At 36.2% G+C, this 23,671-nt stretch overlaps 3 protein-coding genes and 1 long non-coding RNA gene across 6 annotated transcripts; 2 read left to right on the top strand and 2 right to left on the bottom strand.

Annotated features, from left to right (window-relative positions):
- Positions 1-235: 235 nt before the first annotated feature.
- Positions 236-3,591, top strand: LOC309487731 (chitotriosidase-1-like). The gene is made up of 11 exons (XM_082155527.1): positions 236-345; positions 426-452; positions 597-801; positions 991-1,047; positions 1,150-1,315; positions 1,419-1,543; positions 1,650-1,773; positions 1,870-2,052; positions 2,182-2,298; positions 2,389-2,521; positions 3,036-3,591. Exons 1-11 carry the CDS (start codon positions 321-323, stop codon positions 3,287-3,289), a joined length of 1,416 nt encoding a protein of 471 aa, XP_082011653.1. The 5' UTR covers positions 236-320; the 3' UTR covers positions 3,290-3,591.
- A 5,849-nt stretch (positions 3,592-9,440) lies between these two features.
- On the bottom strand, positions 9,441-12,523 carry LOC309487730 (acidic mammalian chitinase-like). The gene is made up of 12 exons (XM_082155526.1): positions 12,444-12,523; positions 12,305-12,344; positions 12,184-12,210; positions 11,817-12,021; positions 11,556-11,612; positions 11,288-11,453; positions 11,053-11,177; positions 10,793-10,916; positions 10,514-10,696; positions 10,267-10,383; positions 10,044-10,176; positions 9,441-9,959 (listed from the first exon to the last, which is right to left on the bottom strand). Exons 2-12 carry the CDS (start codon positions 12,327-12,329, stop codon positions 9,703-9,705), a joined length of 1,419 nt encoding a protein of 472 aa, XP_082011652.1. The 5' UTR covers positions 12,330-12,344; positions 12,444-12,523; the 3' UTR covers positions 9,441-9,702.
- A 3,827-nt stretch (positions 12,524-16,350) lies between these two features.
- Positions 16,351-20,211, top strand: ovgp1 (oviductal glycoprotein 1). 3 transcript variants are annotated; one of them, XM_082155525.1, is made up of 11 exons: positions 16,367-16,421; positions 16,507-16,530; positions 16,633-16,837; positions 16,944-16,994; positions 17,165-17,330; positions 17,929-18,053; positions 18,137-18,257; positions 18,355-18,537; positions 18,631-18,747; positions 18,845-18,932; positions 19,055-20,211. In XM_082155525.1, the coding sequence occupies exons 1-11, from the start codon at positions 16,394-16,396 to the stop codon at positions 19,417-19,419; spliced, it is 1,473 nt and encodes a 490-aa protein (XP_082011651.1). In that variant the 5' UTR covers positions 16,367-16,393; the 3' UTR covers positions 19,420-20,211. The 3 variants fall into 3 exon arrangements, with proteins under 3 accessions (XP_082011650.1, XP_082011651.1, XP_082011649.1); XM_082155523.1 differs by having other exon boundaries at positions 18,845-18,977; XM_082155524.1 differs by lacking the exon at positions 16,507-16,530 and having other exon boundaries at positions 16,351-16,421; positions 18,845-18,977.
- LOC309487733 lies at positions 18,624-22,633 on the bottom strand. Its single transcript, XR_014201911.1, has 3 exons — positions 22,587-22,633; positions 18,858-18,921; positions 18,624-18,734 (listed from the first exon to the last, which is right to left on the bottom strand). It is a non-coding gene; the product is annotated as an uncharacterized lncRNA (long non-coding RNA).
- Positions 22,634-23,671: the final 1,038 nt, after the last annotated feature.

The following is a 23,671-nucleotide window of genomic DNA, read 5'->3' as shown; positions in this document are numbered from 1 at the left end:
TTTCATCTTATCTATGATTTTAGCTTCACACAAATTGTTCTGAAAAGGCCAAAGGTATTTCAGTTACATATTTTATTTCAGTCCATAGTTTACAAGCGATACCATATCTTAGACCATCCTGATAAATCATCCTATATGGCCTATAGACAACACCCAATTGCTATAAAAACCCAGGGGTCCTGAAGTTTTTTCTCAGATTTTTCTAGCTTGAGGTACCACAGGTATGTCAGAACGTCATTCAGCTTAATGTCTTTATTTCTGCTATTAGTGTAAATTATTAAAACTATTCTTTGTTACCTACAGAAAAATCGGACATTAAAATGGGGAAGCTTACACTTGTAGCAGGTAATATGTCAAAATGCATTGAATGAGTTTTATTCATTCTTTTATATTTGTCATTTACACAATATCATTGCATATTTTAGGTTTGGGCTTGGTGTTCTGCCATGTTGGTGAGTCATGAAATCAAATCACATCGATTTTAATGAACTATTAATTCATTAATACTTGTATTAACTATTATTAAGAAAGGCAATTATCACTGTATAGTGAAAATTTCAATGCGTAAATGAGCTTCTTTGTGTATCCATAACCAGCCTTCTCCATGGAAATGGGCTGCTACTTCACCAACTGGTCCCAGTACAGACCTGGAATTGGAAAGTATACACCTGCAAATGTCGACCCTTTCCTTTGTACACACCTTTTCTATGCTTTCGCAATGATCAACCATGCCAACGAGCTTATCACATATGAGTGGAACGATGAGACTCTCTACAAAGCCTTCAATGAACTCAAGAACAGGTATGTATTAGTTGAAATATCACTTTTAACACTTTCAGATGCTGAAATTCTTGAATACTTTGCAATGTTTTTTTGTGAGTTATTTTACAAAACAAATACCAAAAAAGTAAGAAATGAACACTGCAGAAACTGAAAAATAAATAAATAAAAAATATATAAAATCCTAAAATATATCGATTATCCTCACAGAAATCCTACTCTTAAGACTCTCTTGGCTATTGGTGGATGGAACTTTGGTTCATCACAGTAAGTATTCTGTTTTGTTTTGGTCTTTTTTTGTCATGTCATTATCACATTTGGGCAGCTGTTAAATGGTTAAACTGAAATGCATTTAAAAATTCATCTTAGGTTCTCCATCATGGTGTCCAATGCAGCAAACCGTCAGACGTTCATTCAGTCTTCCATCAAATTCCTGAGGACTTATGGGTTTGATGGTATGGACTTGGACTGGGAATACCCTGGATCAAGAGGAAGTCCGCCTGAAGACAAAGAAAGATTCACACTGCTGTGCAAGGTGGGTCTGATTATAACCCAGTGTCTTTTTAAGCAAATATGGTGCTGCACTTTATTTAATCTCTTATGTACTTATGTTTATTTATCTATGTTGGTCTTCACAGGAACTTCTTGAGGCCTATGAGGCCGAGGGCAAAGCTACTGGCAAACGGAGACTGATGCTGTCTGCTGCTGTTCCAGCTGGTAAAGAAACAATTGATGCTGGATTTGAGATTGCTGAGGTTGCCAAGTAAGTATGACAACACTGAATCATGACATTTGCAAATTGGCAGAGCACTGAGGTGAAAGTATGTAGTAGCATGAGATGTTTTAAACCACTCCTAAATTTTTTCCAGATACCTGGACTTCGTCAATGTGATGACTTATGACTTCCATGGAACCTGGGAAAGATTCACAGGACACAACAGCCCCCTGTACCAAGGCTCAAAGGACGATGGAGACCTGGTCTACTTCAACACCGTAAGAACTGATTTACTGTGACACAAAAAATGTGAAAACAAATAATGAATTTTTTTTCTCCTCCATTTTAAAATGATAACTCTACTCCTCTTTCAGGATTACGCTATGCGCTATTGGAGGGACAGCGGTACCCCTGTGGAGAAACTCAGAATGGGTTTCGCAACATACGGCCGCACATTCCGTCTGACATCTACAGATACTGAGGTTGGAGCCCCAGCTAGTGGACCTGCTTCAGCTGGAACCTACACTCGCGAGGCTGGATTCTGGTCTTACTATGAGGTGGGAGATTTGGAAAAGCCATTTTGGCCAAAATGGAAACAAATGGAATATATTCATTCATATTCATAAGTGTCTTTTAAACAATCTCAACATCTAATACTGGCAATTAATATGCCAATGTCTTTATAGATCTGTGGCTTCCTAGAGGGAACAACAGTCCAGTGGATTGAGGATCAGAAGGTGCCCTATGCCACAAAGAACGGCGAATGGGTTGGATTTGACACCAAGGAGAGTTTCGAAACTAAGGTACTTTTGAGTTTTTACTGGAGTTGGATTTCGTTGTAACCGTTTGCCAGCAACTGACTAACAACTCACTTTTTTCCTCTTATTTTATAGGTCCGTTATCTAAAAGACAAGAAATTTGGTGGAGCCTTCGTGTGGGCGCTTGATCTGGATGACTTTGCTGGACAGTTCTGTAATCAGGGGAACCATCCTCTCATGGGCCATCTGCGCAATCTTCTGGATATCGGTAGGAATTTCTTTACAAAACATTAAATTGGGGGGGATCTGTTGAAACTGACATTAATGAGCATTGCATGTCAAGAGGTGATATGCTTTTATTACTTTAGCCAAATCGTTGACAGTCTGTGGTAAAATGCAAAAATGGCAGACAAGTATTACGGCTGAGCTTGGTAAAATTGACAACATTGTACTCTTTAGTTATCACGTGAGTCAATGAATCTTTTTGATTCCCTGAATTTTCCAAATTTTTTGAATGTTATTAGCATGTTTATAAATTATTTTGCTTTTTCTAGCCAGTAGGGGGTGGCGCCACCAAACTTCACAGGCATACTAAGACAAAGAGGGCAATGACACCTACCAAGTTGTATTTCGTTAGAAGTATCACTTCAGAAGGGTTCAAATGTATAAGAAAATCAAACTTTGACCTGTATGTGACACAAGAAGGTGCAAGTGGGAGACCCCCAAATCAGTGCTTGTTCCCTATAGCTAATGCTAACATAGCTTTATTTTATCTTTTTAAGAATTGCCACCTCTGCCTCCAACCACCACCCTTAAACCTGGACAAACAACCACAAAAACCACCACAACTACCACCACCACCACTCATGCTCCAGGACCAGGATTCTGTAACGGGAAGCCAGATGGACTCTATCCTAACCCTGAAGATTCCAACAAATATTATAACTGTGCTGGAGGCAATACTTACACGGATAACTGTGGCCCAGGCACTGTGTTTGATGACAGCTGTAAATGCTGTGGCTGGCCTAAACATTAACGGATCACTAATGAGAAAAAAACATCTATGCACAGTGAAACAGGACACTGCAAAACTGCTTGAGCACATGAATGAATCCAAACTAAACATGACTGCGATTTCATATAAAGGAAATTAGAGTAGACTAAGTATAATTTCTTGTGCTTTATCTTTCCATTTGAGTGTATTTTATAATGCTTGTTTTGTTTTTATTGCCTCTTTTTGAATAACTAAATCTGTTAATATGACTGGCATGAGTAACAATGCACTTTAAACTGGAAAAAAAATAAACCTCATGAATAAACAACATGCAACCATCAAAAGAGATTCTGGGTACATTTGATTACATCATCTTGCATTCAAAACAAAATGCATGATGAGGGATCAATACAAAGCACATTATTCAATCAGTGTTTCATGACATGCCAGATGTTTAATCATCACTTTCATTATGTAATGGACAAACTTATATGTTTTGTCAACAATCAAGACAGAATTCAGCAGTCAAGTCAAGTCAATATTTGTATAGCGCTTTTCACAATACAGATTGTATCAAAGCAGCTTCACAGTATTAAATTAAAATAATACAACAAGGTTTGTTTCTAGTCGAATTTATCGATTGATAAAATTAAATTACATATCCCCAAAATATCCCCAAGCAGAATATCTGCAATTTGGGGCAAGAAAAAGTCAGTTAATTAGTCATTTTCCATTTGAAATTCTACACTGATACTTCACATCTTCATATAAGATGATTTCAATAACAAATCTTGGTTTATTTATGACTGTTTACACTTAAAGGGTAACTCTCGCCAAAATGCAACCTAGGGTCTTTTTGTTAATCTACCCGAGGCAAACTTTCATTTAAAAGCATAATTAGAATGGAAACGCCACTTTTAAGTTTGACCGTTTTTTCGTTTTAACTTCGTCAGAACTAACTTGATATTTATAACATACTGACAGGTGTTTTTGGGAATGTTTTGGTAATGTTTACAGTTGGTGTGCTTGATTATAGCCTATGTGAAGCTGCCACAGAAGTATGTTCATGCTTTGAAGTTAATTAAACAAGTGAAATCACAAACTAAAAATGGAACCACAAAAGATATTGCTCATTCATTGATTCCACAGTGAGAAGTGAACTTGAGTCATACTGCATAAATAGTAGGCCTACTATTCCCTCAGGTCCAGCTCGCCCTATGTTTCAAATGCTGCGTAAACACACGCTGACAATTTGCAGAACCTGATTTCACCCAGTGCAACATGTTCCTGGATCAATATCTTTGTTTATCCTGGAACAACATTCCAAAAAATTTGAAGGACAAGTTTACAGTTTATGTCAAGTTTAAGCTTACAACCCGGGTTAGGTGCTTCTACATCAGTGTTATTCGCCTATCATTTCCCTCTGATTTTAGGAATAAGTTATGGGTATAGGGTTAGGTTTAGGGGCAGGGATAGGGTTAGGATTGAATTTTCAGACAGGAATGTTTTTCCAGGATCAACACAATATGTTGACCCAGGAATGCGTCCAACTTGGCAAAACAAGAATGTGCCGGACAATTTAGTTTGTCTATGTTCTTAAGTTTTAAAATGTCGCATACTGCTCTGACACACAAGTTGAGGATCCAAAAGCAGCTTTTATTGGGTAATCCAGAATCGTAATTCAAGTGACAGGCAGAAGTCTAAACCACAGGGAAGACAAAACAAACAACTGGGTAGAAAGCATGGGCAAACAGGGGAACCTAGGAAATCGGTCAGAACTAGTGATGGGACGGTTGATATCGGGTCTCCGATGCTCCGACACAGTTTTCAAACCACTATTGTATCATACACTGTACCGATGCTTGTATCGAAATGACAATACCATGTGATTGATGACCTTTGAAGCTTCGGAAGGTCGGAACAGCTAGTTTGAGAAAATTCAAACTGATGCATAAAAGGGAAATGATTATCGAGACGGCTTATTGACGATTATTGATTTAAATGATTTAACACTATACTTCCCAATAACAAATTGTAAAAAAAAAAAAAAAAAAAAAAGAGAAAACAGAACACCCAAAAGATTTCTACTCATGTCAATCCTAATTATGATCACTTACTTGTGTTTTTTATATTATTGATCAATACGTGAATCCATTGACCAGGCTACACATGACACGAGTGACTTGTTGTGGTCTCATTGGCACAAATTAATTTAGAAGAGATTAGATCAGATTAGATAGAACTGTATTGATCCCAGATTGATACCACTCTTTTATGTCACAGACTTCCAAAGCTTTGTTTGGTCACATGCTTTTTCTGCTCTGCAGTGATTTGTTAGATATGGTAGAGAAAACAAATCTGACCACCAGATGTCGCTAATGCGCATTGTGTTAAAAGCTTCAAGTAATGAACCATTTTTCGGCACATTTTGATGAAAGCCTCAAATGCTTCAGAAAGCCTCGTTTTCCCATCTCTAGTCAGAACCAAAACAAAGGAGACAAGCGAGAGCCCTCAGAAATGCAATGTGAAAAATACAAGACTTCGCAATGAGTGACTGTATAAACAGGTCTTATGTCAGAGTTAACAAGGGTATTGACACACAGGTGGAAGTGATCAAACAATAATGAGCCCAGGCAATGGGTTATGGGAAGTGTAGTTTATGATGGGAAAGCCAAGACGACAGGAGGAGTGCCCTCGAGTGGAAATTAAGGGCACTCCAGCTGGTGGATGTATAATGTAATATTGGTTGAGCAGTTTTTTTTTTTTTTTTACTTGAAATACTAAATTGAAGCAAAGCAGGGGAGAAGAACAGTTGTTCTGTTTCTGTTTCGTGCCTTGGGTTTCCTAGAGAATTTCCTAGGATGGCTGTTTAGACTTGAGCAAATGAAAGTCTGTGGTAATATTACTTAAAGAGACTTTCACATATTATTTCAATGGACCCTTTTTGCAGACAGTTATTAACATAGTAAATCTAGGAAAGTTTTTTTTTATATGTTCGGTTTTTTTGTGTATGTTATATTACTCTGGCATTAAATTTCAGAAAACTATTGCTGTGTGGGTGTTTCTATCAACACAATGGCTGAGGAAGTGACAGCAAATTTGGCATCTTTCTCTTCTCTGACCACAGTAATCAATCACTCAATATTTTTTCTTCTTTTGGGAAAGTCTAAGAAACACTATTTGGATTTTTTTTTTCTTTTCTTTTTTCTATTGGAACAAATGGGAATTCCCCGGAAATGTGAAAAAGGTCCATTACAAACATGAACTTATTGTCTTAAAAAAAAAGTTGCTAGTTCACTGAACTTCTCTACAACACAGATAAACAGAACTTCAAAATAAAAGCAACATGAAAAAGAACAAAATAAAAACTAAAATTCAACAAACCCAAAATGATGTGCTTCATATCATAAAAAAGTCATAAACCTAGTTTTCAAAATAGGCTGATTATAGCTGAGCCTTATACGTGTAAAAGTAATAAGCTCAATTTATTGCCTTTTACATCTCCCGTTCCTGTCCTATTTATGTGTATGATATTTATCTGGTATCCAAGACTCTTGATAATGTACGTTGATAATCTACTGCTTTTATTGACCATACATTCTGCACTTCCCTGAATCCCTGGTATCATATTACCCTAACTGTTGTTAATTTATATTGAACCCTTTAAATGTCATCACTTGAACATGGAAATGAAATGCAGCATTTCACCTTCCAGTATATTTCCATCATGAGGTGATGATCTAATCAGGCTTAATCTAAAGCAGAAAATGGAGGTTATGAATTGAGGTGCTTAGCTAATTAGACTTCTTAGTGTAGTCTAAAATATGAAAGAACTGACTCATGCTTGTAATCCACAGCAAAGTAATTTAATTAGAATAAATTAATCATCAAAAGCACAGAGCTAAATTATTATTTTGCCATTTTTGTTATGTTTAATTCAATTAAATTAATGTATATTTGTAATAGCGCTTTTCACAATACATATTGTTTCAAAGCAGTCAGTTATCAGTTATTCTGTTATCAGTCAGAGATGAGGGTGTCAAAGTAATGTCCAGATGACAGTAATATACAGCTAAGATAATACAAGTTATGTGGTTAGTAAACCATGTATTAAGTTAAGCAGACACAATGAACATGTTAGGGAATTATTACAGTTTTGATCGTAATCATTTCAACAATATTTGACAGTTTATAATAATTATTCATTTTATTTATATATCACTTTTAAAGCTATTTACTGTGCTTTACAAAAGGTAAAAATACATGAAGAGCTTTATAAAATACATCCGGCAGACATAATACAACAAATACAAAATACTACAAAAACAAAAATTCCAAAACACAAAAAAAGACTTCACAACGTAATAAAAGCATGTCCGCACAAAACGTTTTTAAATGAGACTTAAAAACAGACACAGATTGCACATATATATCCATTGGCAGCCTTTAATATTGGAGCCTTCACTGCAAAAGCTCTGTCACATTTTGTTTTATATCTTGGAACAGCCAACATGATTAGAAGATCTGAGACATCTAACTGTTTCCAGAGGTGGACAATACCAAAGTACATTTTCTTGAGTACTGTACTTAAGTACACTTTTTGAGTATCTATAATTTACTTGAGTATAACTTTTTACTTTAACTTTACTACATTTGAAAGACAAATATGGATGATTTTGGTTGCAGGGGTTGCATTTTGGTTGGAAATGAAAGTCGGGTTGACTTCAGAACCCGACGTCAGATTGACGTCAACATCCATACCTTGGATTTTGGTTGGAATTGAAAGTCGGTTTGACGACAGAACCCAACGTCAGATTGATGTCAGAACCCGACGTCAGAATGACGTCAGAACCCGACATCGGATTGACGTCAACATCCAACGTCGGACAGACATTGGATTTTGGTTGGAAATGAAAGTCGGGTTGATGTCAGAACCCGACTGATGTTGGTTTCTGACGTCAACCCGATTTTCATTTTCAACCACAATACAACGTCTGTCAAACGTTGGAGATTAACATTAATCTGATGTTGGATTCTTTTTAACGTTGGGTTTGGTCTTCTAAATGTGAATTTTGTCATTGTTTTGAAGCACATTAGCTTATAGATAACAGTAAGGGTAACTTCAATCCCACTACTGGAAATATATATATAAAACTGAATGGCTTGTAATTTTCTTCATATACTGTATATGCTAAGCACTCTTGGAGGACATCTAATCTTGTCAGATCATTGAATTGCATGTGATAAACATAACTGAGTTATCACAAAGCAGTGAAAATGTATATGATGTTTCCAGATTACGGATCCAAGAGGTAATATAATAATTAAAAACAAAATTGATCCCAACAGGGAGCCTTGCGGAACACCACATTAGAAGGGGAGGGAAAATCAACTCCAACTGACACTACAAATGTTCTATTTAACCAATAAGAATAAAACCAGTCCAATGCCCTCTCTGAAACACCCACCCATCTGTAATGTATAATTTAAGATTGAATGACCAACTGTATCAAAAGCTGCAGTCAAATCTAACTATATTAAAACAGAGCACTATCCAGCATCCTCTGCCATCAGTAATTCATTACTCTTAAAAGGGTAGTTTCTTTACTATGGTTTTATCTGAAGCCTGACTGAAATGTCTCACAAATATATTTCAATCATAACCTCCAAGAGTTTCTTCTACTACTTTTTCTACTATTTTTAAAATAAAAGGTCATTTTGATATTGGTATATAGTTATAAGCAACTGCAGGATCTAATGAGGGCTTCTTCAGAAGTGGTTGAACTGTCACATGCTGGACACATCCAGACACAAGAGAGCTATTCACTACAGACAACGGAACTAGACCTAAAGTCTCAATAACTTTCTCAAACAGTCTTATAGGAACCACATCTGTATGAACTGGAACGCTTCAGCTGTTGAACAAACTCATAAAGATCCTGCTCTGATATAGGTGAAAAAGAATCCAAACAACACCTCCCTAAATCCTAACTGATTCAATGATGATGTTTTTCTTTTTTTTCTTTTCTTTTTTTTTTTACCTGCCATGCATCCAGTGGCCTATGTAGTCTATATTTTTTATTTGCTGTTTTGCTTTGATAAATGTTCTATTTTGCGTGTTGTTTTTTATATGAGTGAGATTGTGGAACAGTGTACTTACATCAGTCACAAAGAAAAAAAAAAACAATTTCCATAGAGTTCTCCTCAAATGACAAGTCAGTTTATTCATTTGTTCTAAGCAAGGACAAAAAGAACAATAACCAGATTTAGAAAGGTGTCATTTAAAAAGAGGTTCTTACACTTACAAACTACACCCAGATGGAATGAAGATGTAACACAGTCGAGACATATGTTCAGTTTACACTAATGATCCATTACATGAAACAGTTGATGTTTATTGTCATTTGTGTGCATCCTGTTTCACAATTTGCAGATGTTTTTCAGAAGGTTCTACATTAGAGATGCTTGGGCCAAACACAGCATTTACAGCTGTCATCAAACACGGTGCCTACAGCACAGCGGTCCAAAAAGGTATTGCCTCCAGCACAGTTATAATATTTGTTGGAATCTTCAGGGTGAGGATAAAGTCCATCTGGCTTCCCGTTACAGAATCCTGATCCTGGAGCATGAGTGGTGGTGGTGGTAGTTGTGGTGGCTTTTGTGGTTGTTTGTCCAGGTTTGGGGGTGGTGGTTGAAGGCATAGGAGGCAGTTCTGGAAAAAGCATATTAATTAAGCATTAGTTTTTATTGTTGTCTTTTCTTCAAATACAACCAGTCTTGCCGATTATTTATTTACCGATATCCAGAAGATTGCGCAGATGGCCCATGAGAGGATGGTTCCCCTGATTACAGAACTGTCCAGCAAAGTCATCCAGATCAAGCGCCCACACGAAGGCTCCACCAAATTTCTTGTCTTTTAGATAACGGACCTATAAAATAAGAGGAAAAAGGTGAGTTGTTAGTCAGTTGCTGGCAAACGGTTACAACGAAATCCAACTCCAGTAAAAACTCAAAAGTACCTTAGTTTCGAAACTCTCCTTGGTGTCAAATCCAACCCATTCGCCGTTCTTTGTGGCATAGGGCACCTTCTGATCCTCAATCCACTGGATTGTTGTTCCCTCTAGGAAGCCACAGATCTATAAAGACATTGGCATATTAATTGCCAGTATCAGATGTTGAGATTGTTTAAAAGACACTTATGAATATGAATTAATATATTCCATTTGTTTTCCATTTTGGCCAAAATGACTTTTCCAAATCTCCCACCTCATAGTAAGACCAGAATCCAGCCTCGCGAGTGTAGGTTCCAGCTGAAGCAGGTCCACTAGCTGGGGCTCCAACCTCAGTATCTGTAGATGTCAGACGGAATGTGCGGCCGTATGTTGCGAAACCCATTCTGAGTTTCTCCACAGGGGTACCGTTGTCCCTCCAATAGCGCATAGCGTAATCCTGAAAGAGGAGTAGAGTTATCATTTTAAAATGGAGGAAAAAAAAAAATCATTATTTGTTTCCACATTTTTTGTGACACAGTAAATCAGTTCTTACGGTGTTGAAGTAGACCAGGTCTCCATTGTCCTTTGAGCCTTGGTACAGGGGGCTGTTGTGTCCTGTGAATCTTTCCCAGGTTCCATGGAAGTCGTAAGTCATCACATTGATGAAGTCCAGGTATCTGGAAAACAATTATCACACAAATCAGGAGGGGTCTAAAACATCTCATGCAATGCTGATTCGATGGCCCGTGACCCTACATAGGACAAGCGGTTTTGAAAATGATTGGATGGATGATTTGGTGTCATCATACTTACTTGGCAACCTCAGCAATCTCAAATCCAGCATCAATTGTGCCTTTACCAGCTGGAACAGCAGCAGACAGCATCAGTCGAGGTCTGCCAGTAGCTTTGCCCTCGGCCTCATAGGCCTCAAGAAGTTCCTGTAAAGAGAAAGATAAATAAAAATGAAAAGAGCTTAAGTGAAATGAAATAAATGAAAAGCAAAATTTGCACACAAGAAAAAAAGACACTGGATTACAAACGGACCCACCTTGCACAGCAGTGTGAATCTTTCTTTGTCTTCAGGCGGACTTCCTCTTGATCCAGGGTATTCCCAGTCCAAGTCCATACCATCAAACCCATAAGTCCTCAGGAATTTGATGGAAGACTGAATGAACGTCTGACGGTTTGCTGCATTGGACACCATGATGGAGAACCTAAGATGAATTTTTAAATGCATTTCAGTTTAACCATTTAACAGCTGCCCAAATGTGATAATGACATGACAAAAAAAGACCAAAACAAAACAGAATACTTACTGTGATGAACCAAAGTTCCATCCACCAATAGCCAAGAGAGTCTTAAGAGTAGGATTTCTGTGAGGATAATCGATATATTTTAGGAATATATATATATATATATTTTTTTTTTTTTTTTTTTTTTTTTTGGCAGTTTCTGCAGTGTTCATTTCTTACTTTTTTGGTATTTGTTTTGTAAAATAACTCACAAAAAACATTGCAAATTATTCAAGAATTTCAGCATCTGAAAGTGTTAAAAGTGATATTTCAACTAATACATACCTGTTCTTGAGTTCATTGAAGGCTTTGTAGAGAGTCTCATCGTTCCACTCATATGTGATAAGCTCGTTTGCATGGTTGATCATTGCGAAAGCATAGAAAAGGTGTGTACAAAGGAAAGGGTCGACATTTGCAGGTGTATACTTTCCAATTCCAGGTCTGTACTGGGACCAGTTGGTGAAGTAGCAGCCCATTTCCATGGAGAAGGCTGGTTATGGATACACAAAGAAGCTCTTAGACAAGACATTTACACACTCAAATGCATTTGCGATATAACCTCTCTTCTCAACATTGCAATGAAATATAGATATTTCATTAAAAAGAAGAGATAAATATGATAATGTGATTTAATAAATACTCAGTGACTCACCAACATGGCAGAGCACCAAGCCCAAACCTAGAATATGCAATAATATCAGGTAAATGACAAATAAAAAATAATTAATTGTACTTTAAATTCCACTTCGCAGTGTATGTACATCATTTCTTACCTGCTATAAGTGTAAGCTTCCCCATTTTATTGCCAATTTTCTAAAAGAAACAAAGATCAGTTTAATTAATTATAAACTAATAGTAGAAATAAACCTGAAGTTGAATTCTCAATATAGAAATTCCCTGATGGTTACATACCTGGGGTACCTCAAGAAAATGTGAGGACAGGCATCAAAACCCTAAGGTTTTTATAGGAGTTGGGTGTTGTCTATGTCATCCTAATATGGGATGCTTTATTAGGATGGTGTAATATATGGTAGGCTATCTCCTGTAAACTATGGACTTAAATGAGAATAACACGTGGAAATAAAAAAAAACCTTTGTCCTATTTAGCACAATTTGTGTGAAGCTTCATAGATAAGATTAATAATTAGAACTGCTGTGGTAAAATGTACATGAATGCAAATATGTCTGCTATTTTAATATGGATTTAGCCATTTAATTTTAACACATTTTAATCTAGTAGAATGTTCAGCTGAAGCCAGATTTGTAGAAATTATAGTAATGTGTATTTGATCAAATAAAGAGCAGTTCATGCCATTGACTGACATATATAGGAATACTTTTGATGTCTATAATATTTAGCCAAGAACTCTACTTTTCCTCTTGTTCTAAAATCTAAATTTAACCACAATTAGTGTTTGTCTACCAACTTCTATCTTGTTTTGATTCCCTACTGCATGATGAAACTATAAGGTCAGAATTCTCCTCTTTTGTGTTGCTATCTTCTCATTTCAAACTGTCAGCATCAACGCACGATTCAGGATTCAGTGTCATTTATCTTACAGGCCTGGATTTGGTTGCACAAAGAATGTTTTTTATTCCTGATGAAAAATGAAGGCTGAAAACAATAACAAGTGCGGTGCAGGAAGAACTACTGAAAAATCATGATCTAACCTTACACACAAAATCTTTTCATTGGCAAAATATTGGTGTCCGGGTTTTTAAATGCTTACCTTAAAGTTGTGCTATAAATGAATAGTGTTCACAAACAGCTTGGAGTGGAGCCTTTGAAATGCAATCAGTATTCAGTTTGTCATGACTTAACAAGCGGATTCTTCCAGCTTCCCTCTTCAGTGTCCTTATTTTATCTAACAGTTTAATAATAATCTGGGTTAGCTTAGAGCGCAAACTGAGTCTCAGGAGCAAGGAGAAGCTAACTGAGTGAAAAAAAAAAAAAAAAAATAATAATAATAATTAAAAAAAAATAATAATAATAATTGATACAGTCCCTGCTATTAACTTATTCTCACTTATATTAGAATATCAGTTGATATAAACCCCTATGTTAGGGAATTTGAGTTGTTCTTAAGTTTGCTTATTTATTTTTTAGTTATATTTCCTTGGTTGAGTGGTTCTTGTGTTATGTACTTATTAATTTACACACATTATAGCTGAGAGGGGCAAACTATTTTGGTTAGATATCTGTTGCTTGTTAGGGAGGATTATTTTTTCTCAGATTTTTTGTAAGAAGGTGTAATGTGAAATTGTCGTTTGTTATTTGGTATGTCTCTGTGTTTTGTATGGTTTGAAGTTTAAATAAATGTAAAAAAAAAAAAAAAAACTGAGTGGAAAATTAGCGTAAATATCTCCATTTACAGTCAGTTTTCTCTTCTAGGTCAACTGCTATTTATTCTTGCTGAAAAACTTTGTCAATAGGCTATATTTCAATATATAAATGACAAAAATTGTATGAATTTATTTGTGTCAATAGTCCTCCATATTGGCATCATCTCATCTCTGTTCGCGTGCTTGCAGAAAGCATGTTTCAGGCCTTAAAGTTGACATGAAACGGAAGTTGTGATAGTCTTTTCTTCCCTATTAGGACATATCCAAGTGAAAAACTGCTTCTCAAACAAGAAAAAAGTAGGGCGGGGCTTGATTTTGTCCATTGGGAATTGATTGGATGGTTGTGGTTTGCTATTGCTGATGTCATGTGAATGACAGGATGTCCCGCCTTCACGCCAGTAAACATCATCAGAGAAGAGATATTGCTGCAAGAGGGAGGGAAAGTTATTTTGATTTAAGTTTATAAGGGCATGTGAATTTAAAAAAATTATAATGATAATGTGCAAGGATAAATCATGTATAATATATGCTGCATTATTGACTTGTATGAAAATACCAAACATTTTACATGAGTACTGGAGCCTGTAATAGGCCTATAAATCATGGTGGATATGACACTAATAAATAATACAACATGTAAATAATATAATACAAAAAATAACTCCCTGCATGCATACATTTTTCTTAACAGGGTTGTTAAAATTCATGGGCCCTGGGACAAAACAGGAGGCATGGAACAAATCTGAATCTGAGAGTATAATTTGAACCAACAACATGTGTGACCATTGCTGGATAATCACTGTTTGAGAAGACAATACTTGTTATATTAAAATGCACATTGAATGAAATAAATATTTATATGTCAATATATTTGCTTCAGAATGAAATATAAATCAAAATAAAGAGGGAGGTATGATGAAATCAGAACATAAAGACTTAACTAAATCAATATCAAACAATCAAAACATATATGGTAGCAACATTTTATTAGTTATTATTTTATTAATATTAGTATTAATACTTTTATATTGTCCCAGCTAACAGAAAACGTTCTCAAAACTTTGAATAGCATTCTGGCAAGGATGTCTCAAAGTTATGAACAAACATTCTTCTAGTAATGTTAATAAAATATTTGTTCAAAGTTATGTCTTTAATAACGTTCTCTAAACGTTAGCACAACAATGTTATTACATTGTTTTCATCCAACATTTCAGAGAACATTCAAAAGTAACTTTAATATATGCAAAATGACCAGTTGGAATGTTCTCTTAATGTTCGCATAACCAAGAAAAACTTTTTTTTTAACTTTTCAAAATAACTGGACATTTTGAACATCTGGAGAACATTCAGAAATAGCATTTCATAACTTAATATGAACATTAGCAAAACGTTCTTAGAACATATTTCCTAGCTGGGATGTCAAGGCGTGCTAGCTCAAGTGATTTTGTTCTTAATTTTATTGTGCTCATTTCATCACAGCATTGGGACCTGTATGACCCTTGTCCCTGCCTGGACCCTTGTCTTTGTCTACACCCGCCACCAAAAATAAGGTACACTACAAAGAACAAATGTACCCCTATCTGATTGAACAGTGACCTGATGTAACTGCCTTGCGAAACACTGAGTACATGCGATCGTAAATATTAGCATGAAGTTGCTGATAGATGTCTAGCCTCATAGTGCTCTTATATGATCTTACAGAAGCAATGTGTCAGTTCATCCTACGGCTGTTGAGGATAATGAGATAAATCTTTGTATATCCACATGGAAAATTTCCACTGGCATGAAACATATCATGTTTGTGATGACACATTCTGTGACTTAAGCAACGATACTGCAGTATAGTTACACTAGTTTCTAGTTTCAATAAAGTAATAATGGTACAGAGCTTGAGGTGAAATTGAAAATAGGTCAGTTAGGATCTGTTTTTTTAAGATAAGGTACAGTAACAAGTATCTTACAAGATAAGATATACCATATTTATGGTGTTTGTGTTTGAATGGGAAGAGCTTTAATTATGGGCACACTTTTATTTAGGCTACTATAAAATGTAGGCCTGTTTGAAAGATTTATGCATTCACATTTTCCTCACAATCTCAGGTCAATAAAGTAGATTGAAGTTTTCATTGTATTCTCAAGTGTTTTGAATTGCATTCCATTTCAATCTATTGTGAACAGCCTAATGGGAATGGACATGCACACCATGATTCCACCATGAGAGATACACTAAATCTTATTGTCTGTCAGAGAAAAAAAAACTCTTCATTTAAAAAAGTAAATTTTGTAATAAATGAATCTCGATTGATCTGTTACAACAATCAAGTAAATCTTAATTGGCCAAATCTGATAGAAATCCTGTTTTTTTAAAGGCCAGAAAAAGGGCAGAAAAAATCTTGGCTGACATTTAGTGTCATGTTATACATGTGTGTAGCCCTCCCCGTCTTTCTCCCCAGCCATCACTTTACTTTATGCGGAGTTCCCCATCACTCGAAACTAAAGGGACATGTTGCAGCAACAAAATGAACAGGGGAATAACGCAATTAACAGGTATTTTTGTCTTTGAATATGTTTTCTTAAAATATTTATCTCATGTAAAAGCATCTACTAATGATCTTATTCCATATTTTGTCAGGCCTGAATTTGCTCTTTCAGTTCGGTAGGGTGATTTTCAATCCACTGCGTGAAAGATTATTCATTCAAATTACATCACCAAAGAATTACTGCTGACATATTTGTATTTTTATACTCTTTTTCTCAGTAACTTGTTCAAGACTGGTGTGTTACTTCACAAACTGGTCCCAGTACAGAGCAGGAACTGCTAGATACCTTCCAGAGAATGTGGACCCGAACTTGTGTACTCATTTGATCTATGCATTTGCCATTATAAACTATGCCAATAACATAGCTGCAAGTGAGTGGAATGATGTGGCTCTTTATTCGACCTTCAATGCACTTAAGAACAAGTATGTTTGTAGCTCATGCAACATGTTTCTAGTCTCATTTATATTTGATTTGTCAAATGTTCTGCTAGTGACAAAGACTCATAAAATGTTTGTTTCATTTCTAAAGAAATCCTAAGTTGAAAACCTTGTTGTCTGTCAGAGACCAAGATTCAAGCCAGTAAGTGTTCCTTCTGTGTTTCTGAGTAAAAGTTGCCCTCTACTGGTAACATACCATTTTTATATCTTAATATAAAATCTTTCTTTTTTTCATTTTGCAATTAATCTGAAATATGTGTAAGCCACATTACCAGTTAAATAAGCAGCCATACGTTTTCATGTTTACACCAGATTCTCCAATATGTTGTCCAACTGGACAAACCGTCAGGCATTCATCAAGTCTTCTATAGAATTTCTGAGGAAGTATAACTTTGATGGGCTGGATTTGGACTGGGAACACAAGGGCACTCCAGAGACGCGTCCGGAAGATAAGTTGAAATTCACTCTTCTGTGCAAGGTTAAAACTAATTATATGTTTTCAAATAGGGTTTTCCAATGGATCATAAGAGGTCAGAGAGACACCTTATCTGTGAGAAATTTTAGTGGTACATAAATTTAACACTAAATTTAACACTACCGTACATTTGGGGTCGGTAGAATTTTTTTAATGGATTTTGAAGAAAAAAAAGTCTGTTATGCTCACCAAGGCTGCATTTATTTGATCAAATACAGTAAAAACTGTAATACTGTGAAATATTATTACAATTTAAAATAACTTTATTGGAAATAAAATTATTGGATGAATAGAAAGTTTAAAGCATTTATTTGAAATATAAATCTTTTGTAACATTATAAATGGTATTTACTGTCACTTTTGATCAATTTAATACATCCTTGCTAAATAAAAGTATTAGTATTATCTTTAAAAAACACACTTTTGAACGATAGTGTACAAGGATGGAAATCAAACCATAATTGGGCAATATATTGGCAATTATTCTTTTTTAAATCTTACCAATTTATTGAGGTTTTTGCTTTAAAACAAGCCAAAAAAAATACAACTTGCTAAAGGACTAAATAAAACCCCTTTCCAAAAAACTTTTGTGAAACTTTAGGAACTTCTGGAGGCATTTCTTGCTGAAAGCCAGTCACACAAAGATGCGAGACTGATTCTAACAGCAACTGTTTCAGCACAGAAAGAAGTCATTGAAAGGAGCTACAAAATTCAAGAGATCTCAAAGTAAGAACAACATGTCATTCCATGTCAATCCTTTCTAAATGTTTAGAATGTTGAAAAAATGTGGATTTTTTATTTTTTTACAGGTATTTGGACTTTATTAGTGTCAAGACATTTGATTTTCATACGTTTAAAGATGGCATTGTGAGGCATCACAGTCCTTTGTACAGTGCTGTCCATGACGAGGAAAATATTTACTCAAACACCGTAAGCACAGTGATTGACATTGAGCACATGGGTTTCAAGACAGTGAATAACTTTAATTTGGTACTGTGTAGTTTGCATAATTTCCTCTTTCATGCAGGATTTTGCCCTGCAATACTGGAGATTCCACGGAGCTCCTGCCAAGAAGTTGTTGATGGGCTTTGCCACATATGGACGTTCCTTCATCCTCGCCTCCTCTCAGAATGGAGTTGGAGCTCCAGCCAATAACTTTGCTTCTCCTGGACCTTATACACAAGAGATGGGCCTGTGGTCTTACTTTGAAGTAAATGGAAACATCATTTCTGGTCAGAAACTAACGGCTTGCAAATGCTTGTCAGTGATATCAATTAAGGAATTTTATTTATTTTTTTTCAAGATATGTCTTTTCCTAAATGGTGGCATAGTACAGTGGATTGAAGACCAGAAAGTTCCTTTTTCTGTTAAAGGCAGTGACTGGGTGGGATTTGACAACCTGAGGAGCTTTGAGATTAAGGTAAATTTCAATTAAGTCACGTAATAGCCTACTGTTATGTCTAAATTTAAAGATTATTTTTATATGACAAATAACAGCACTGCTTTATATTGTTAAGATAAAATACTTACAGGAACATAGCTTTGGAGGTGCGTTTGTATGGGCTCTCGACCTGGATGACTTTTCTGGAAATTTCTGTGGACAAGGCAATTATCCTTTAGTTAACAACCTAAATAAATGGTTAATACTTGGTGAGATTTTCATAAATAAATGTATATTTTTTATGGTTATTTATGATCAGATTCTGAAATATATTCATTTGCAACAGGAGCAAAAGATGAATTGTATACTTCCATGGCTACAAGCACCAGCACTCCCAACAACACTTTTGCAACAGTTGGGAAGGGCTCTTCACCGCCAACATGTGTGAAAACTCTCAGCTCTCTTACAGCACTGGGAAGTCAGTTCTGTACGAATAGATCAGATGGACTTTATCACAGAATGGATTCCCTTAACTCCTTTTATAGCTGTACTGGAGGAATGACAAATATCACGTGGTGCACCCCTGCCGTTTTAAATCATTCTGGGGCAACACGACCATCACAGATTATAATTTTCATTACATTAGGAAGTGCAAGTCTCCTAACTCTGTGTGGCATTGCCTTAGGAGTAACTTATACTGATTTAATGTAAAAACATGGATGGAAAGACAACCCAGCACAAGTTTTAAAATCTCTATTAGCTTATTGCAGGATAACGTTACAGCCTGCTGGTTACATGTTGAGCATTGTTGTGATTGTTACTGTTAAATATTTTCTTAACTTTTGTTTTTGTTTTTTTGTCGGCATGAAACGGAAGTTGCAATAGTAGTTTCTTCCCTATTGTGATGTATATCAGAGTGAAATGGCTTCTCGAACAAGAAAAAAATTTAGGGCGACATTGATTTTGTCCATCTGTAATTGATTGAATGGTTGGATAGTTGCAGTTTGCTATTGCTATGATCTCATGTGAGTGACAGGTTGCCCCGCTTTCACAGTATCATCAAAGAAGAGAAGAGATGCTGCAAGAGGGGAAGTTATTTGGATTATAGATTAAGGGCACGTGAATTTTTAAAAGATAATGACTGTGCGTTTATAATAAATACTGCAATATTTCCTTAAAAAAAACCAGTCAATGTTGATTTCATGGTGTCTTAAAAAGTCTGCTTTAAAATGAGCCCAATTTACCTGTGAGGCATTTTAGTCAATAGTCAAGCAACTCCTTTATCATAGAAAAGTGGCTCACAAATTTTTGTTGGATGTAAAAAAAAAATCTAAAACAAAACTGTTTTAGCAAATTACCTCTACACATGTAATGTGAAACAAAAGATGTACTGTTGCATGTATTTACTGGAAAATATGAAGATAATTATTTTATTTTTCTTATTATTATTGTCATAATTATTATACATTTTATTGTTGGTGTCATTAAAATTATACATTAGTAAGTGAGCAACATTGTCTGTGTATTGTATAGTATTGGAGTATTTTTGGCTATTCCATATTGTGACTGATCTGTTTCAGTTTAGAGTCAGTTATAAATAAACCATGCAAAATATTGCTTTTATTCTTTTTATTAGGGCAATTTAACAAAAATAAAAATCCCACAGTATAGTGACTGACTATTCTAGCCAACCTGACTGCAGTAGCCAATCAAGATTGCCGTGTTTTCACACGTGCTTCAGGCACTGGTTCATGCAGAGTGTTCCTATAACGTCGACACCATGCAGATGCAGTGTTGAAGTTCCATTTCAAAATGCGAACTGTACACATTTCTTGTGCTGGACACAAAAGAAATATCCTTTTTAAAAAGTCTCCTGCTATTCCTCGCACAATCGCTATTTTATGGGTCCTGAAAACGTTTTCAGTGGGGTCCTCAAGGGAGTATAAAGCAACACTAAGGAACTTTTCCTCTTCGGTCGCCCTACAGTTTGGAAGCGGAATTGTCCATTACCGCTGTCGTAAATAATTTCGCCAAATTCAGGCAGGCACAAAGTCACAGATGGACAAATCTATGGGTGCAGCTCTGAATTGAACTGGCAAGCTGTTCCAAAGTTTAGGAGCAGCTACGGCAAATGCCAGATCGCCACTAGATTTTAGTCTGGTTTTAGGAACAACTAAAAGCCTCTGATTGACAGACCTAAGAGCTCTTACTGTGTGGTGATTAATCAACAGGGTGCTAAACCTTAGAACCTTTATGGACTTAGAAACCAATAGAACACTTTAAAGTAAATTCTATACCACACAGGTAGCCAGTGTAAAGACCGTAAAATGGGGGCAATATGCTCACACTTTCGAGCCCTCGAGCTCTCGCAGCTTTTTTTTTTGTACCATCTAAAGGCAATTTAAAGAAGACAAGAAAAGACAAGGCTACATAGAGTTACAATATGTCAAGCCTATAGGCTAGGTGATAAAAGCATAGATTACTCTTACAAAAAATTTTAAAAAGTGAAAAAGACTTTTCACCAAAGACTCGCAATTGATAGAAACTTGATTTTACAACCTGATTAACTTGTCTTTCAAGCTTCAGAGCACTTTCGAGAAGGACTCCAAAGAGTTTTCACATAGGCTACGGCTTAACGTAAGTTAGGTAAAAACAACAATCTTGGTTTGTTAACAAGACATCGATGCTATAATATCCACAAGGCAAGCAAGGAAGATACATTTCTGTGTCATCTGCATATGGTAAAATTATTTAAAAAATGTACAAGGCAGAAAAAATATGATGATGACAAATTTTGACAAATGGCAAATTTTTACAATATGCAGATGACAAAATCATACTTCTCAAAATAAGTAAAGTAAGTTAAAGGTGCAGTCTGTAAGAATGACAGTGGTCGACATAGGTACTGCAGTCCAAATTCAAAATATCGGAGAACGTCGTTTCTCCCGCCCCGCCCCGCCCCGCCCCGCCCCGCCCCGCCCCGCCCCGCCCAGCCGTAATTTTACATACAGCACCTTTAAGAGTAAACAGCATGGGAGCTAGAGAAGAAACTTGGGGGACGCCGCAAGTCAAAGGAACAGAACCAGAGTAAAATTGCCCTATACTGACAATCAAAACCAGCTTAGGGCAGAACCACTTATGCCCACAATCTGTTCTAAGAACAATGTAGTCAAAAGAACATTGTGGTCTACCATATCAAAGTCAGTACTCAGATCTAAAAAGTAGCCTACCAGCGCTACAGAGTCTCTGCATTATGAAGTACCGTGCAGTGCAGCCTTTCAGATTTGCCGGGGCAGTGACAAGCGCCTCTTACTGATCTCCTTGACCGTTTCAGCTGGTTTCAGTCACGTGATGCTGGCTCTGAACGAAAACGCGTTGTGGTAACGCGATGAGGTAGGCTAGTGCTTTTGGTCCCTCTCTGCAATTATAGTTTTTCAAAATGGCGGAATGACATGGAAGCCTCCTTTGACTTACCCGTCCAATGTAAATAAAGATAAGAAATGATTTGCTTACGAGGATAAGTCAGATCATTGGCAGAGGTAATTTTACACCAATGAGGACATATTTGTGACCCTGGACCACAAAACCAGTCACATGGGTCAATTTTTGGAAATTGAGCTTTATACATCTTCCGAAAGCTTTCCATTGATGTATGGTTTGTTAGGATATAACAATATTTGACCGAGATACATCTATTTGAACATCTGGAATCTGAGGGTGCAAAAAAATCGAAACATTGAGAAAATCGCCTTTAAAGTTGTCCATTTATGTTCGCGATTGTGCAGTGCTTTACGGTAGGAAATTTACAAAATATCTTCATGAAACATGATCTTTACTTAATATCCTAATGATTTTTAGCATAAAAACTAGTAACTGACCTGATGCAGACATAGCTGAAGCGAACTGATAGCGTCTTGTTCTGGAGAGAGGTTTACTTGAGGTCACTTGAAAATAAGTGGGGCAGCCAGAAATCTGCCCCTGCAGTTTCATTTTTCACCACAGATTTACATTGGAAATTGGTGGGGCGCTGTAGAGCTAGGGATGGCTCCTAGACCGGCTGCCCTGCTAGTATCATAATATACATGCCTGCCGAATATAATATTGAATCCATCATGCGCTATATTTTAATATATCCTGCTCACTTTACGACTTAAAATAGTCTATAAAATCCGAATGCTGAAAACATTTATAATTTATTATTAATTCAGTGGATATTGGATAAATATTTCTAACCCATATCGACAAACCGCGGCTGGTTTAGTCCTCAATGGGGCCGCAAAGTCTAAAATAGTGATGCAAACAGTGTTTTTTAAAAAAAATGTATTAATGAAGAAGCACCTCAGGACTTAGATGTTTTGATCCGAAGATTTGAGAAAACCGCTAACAATGATGAAAAAGAAACAGATAATTAGGTATTTAGGCTACTCTTTGTACAAGAAACATTGGTTCCCAACAGGGGGGTCGCGGCCCACAAGGGGGCCTCAGCGAGCTCTGTGGGGGGTCCCGTCATATTTTGAAAAGTTTTGAGCAATTTGCATTAAATAAAAGTCCTTAACTTTTTTCTGTTCAAAATGTATATAATGAGCGAGTTCATCATGAATCCATTTTCCAAACTGTGTTTTTGTCTTATCCTGAATCACAATGGTACACCTATAATAAGTGATTACATTGGGACTATTTTACCCTGGTTCGGATCGCTGCCGCTGCGGAGTAGCCCAGTACCTGCGTGACTCGTCATAGACGCACACAGAGAGAGAAGTAGTTCCGGCTACAATGTTCTTCCGAAAGACGCATTATTCTGTTAATAAACGCATGTTTTATCGCGGCTCGCTATAGCGCCAAAAGCCTAAAAAATAAAGCCTCACATTGATAAAGCCTCACAAATAACATGCAAGTATTGAGGCCCCAGACAGAAGTCATTTAGTAATAATAGCCTATATTCATTCTTTTTTTACCTACACAC

The sequence above is a fragment of the Leuciscus leuciscus genome (assembly GCF_965113295.1).
Source record: "Leuciscus leuciscus genome assembly, chromosome: 23".
Lineage (NCBI taxonomy): Eukaryota > Metazoa > Chordata > Actinopteri > Cypriniformes > Leuciscidae > Leuciscus > Leuciscus leuciscus.
This window is presented reverse-complemented; position numbering and strand designations above follow the sequence as displayed.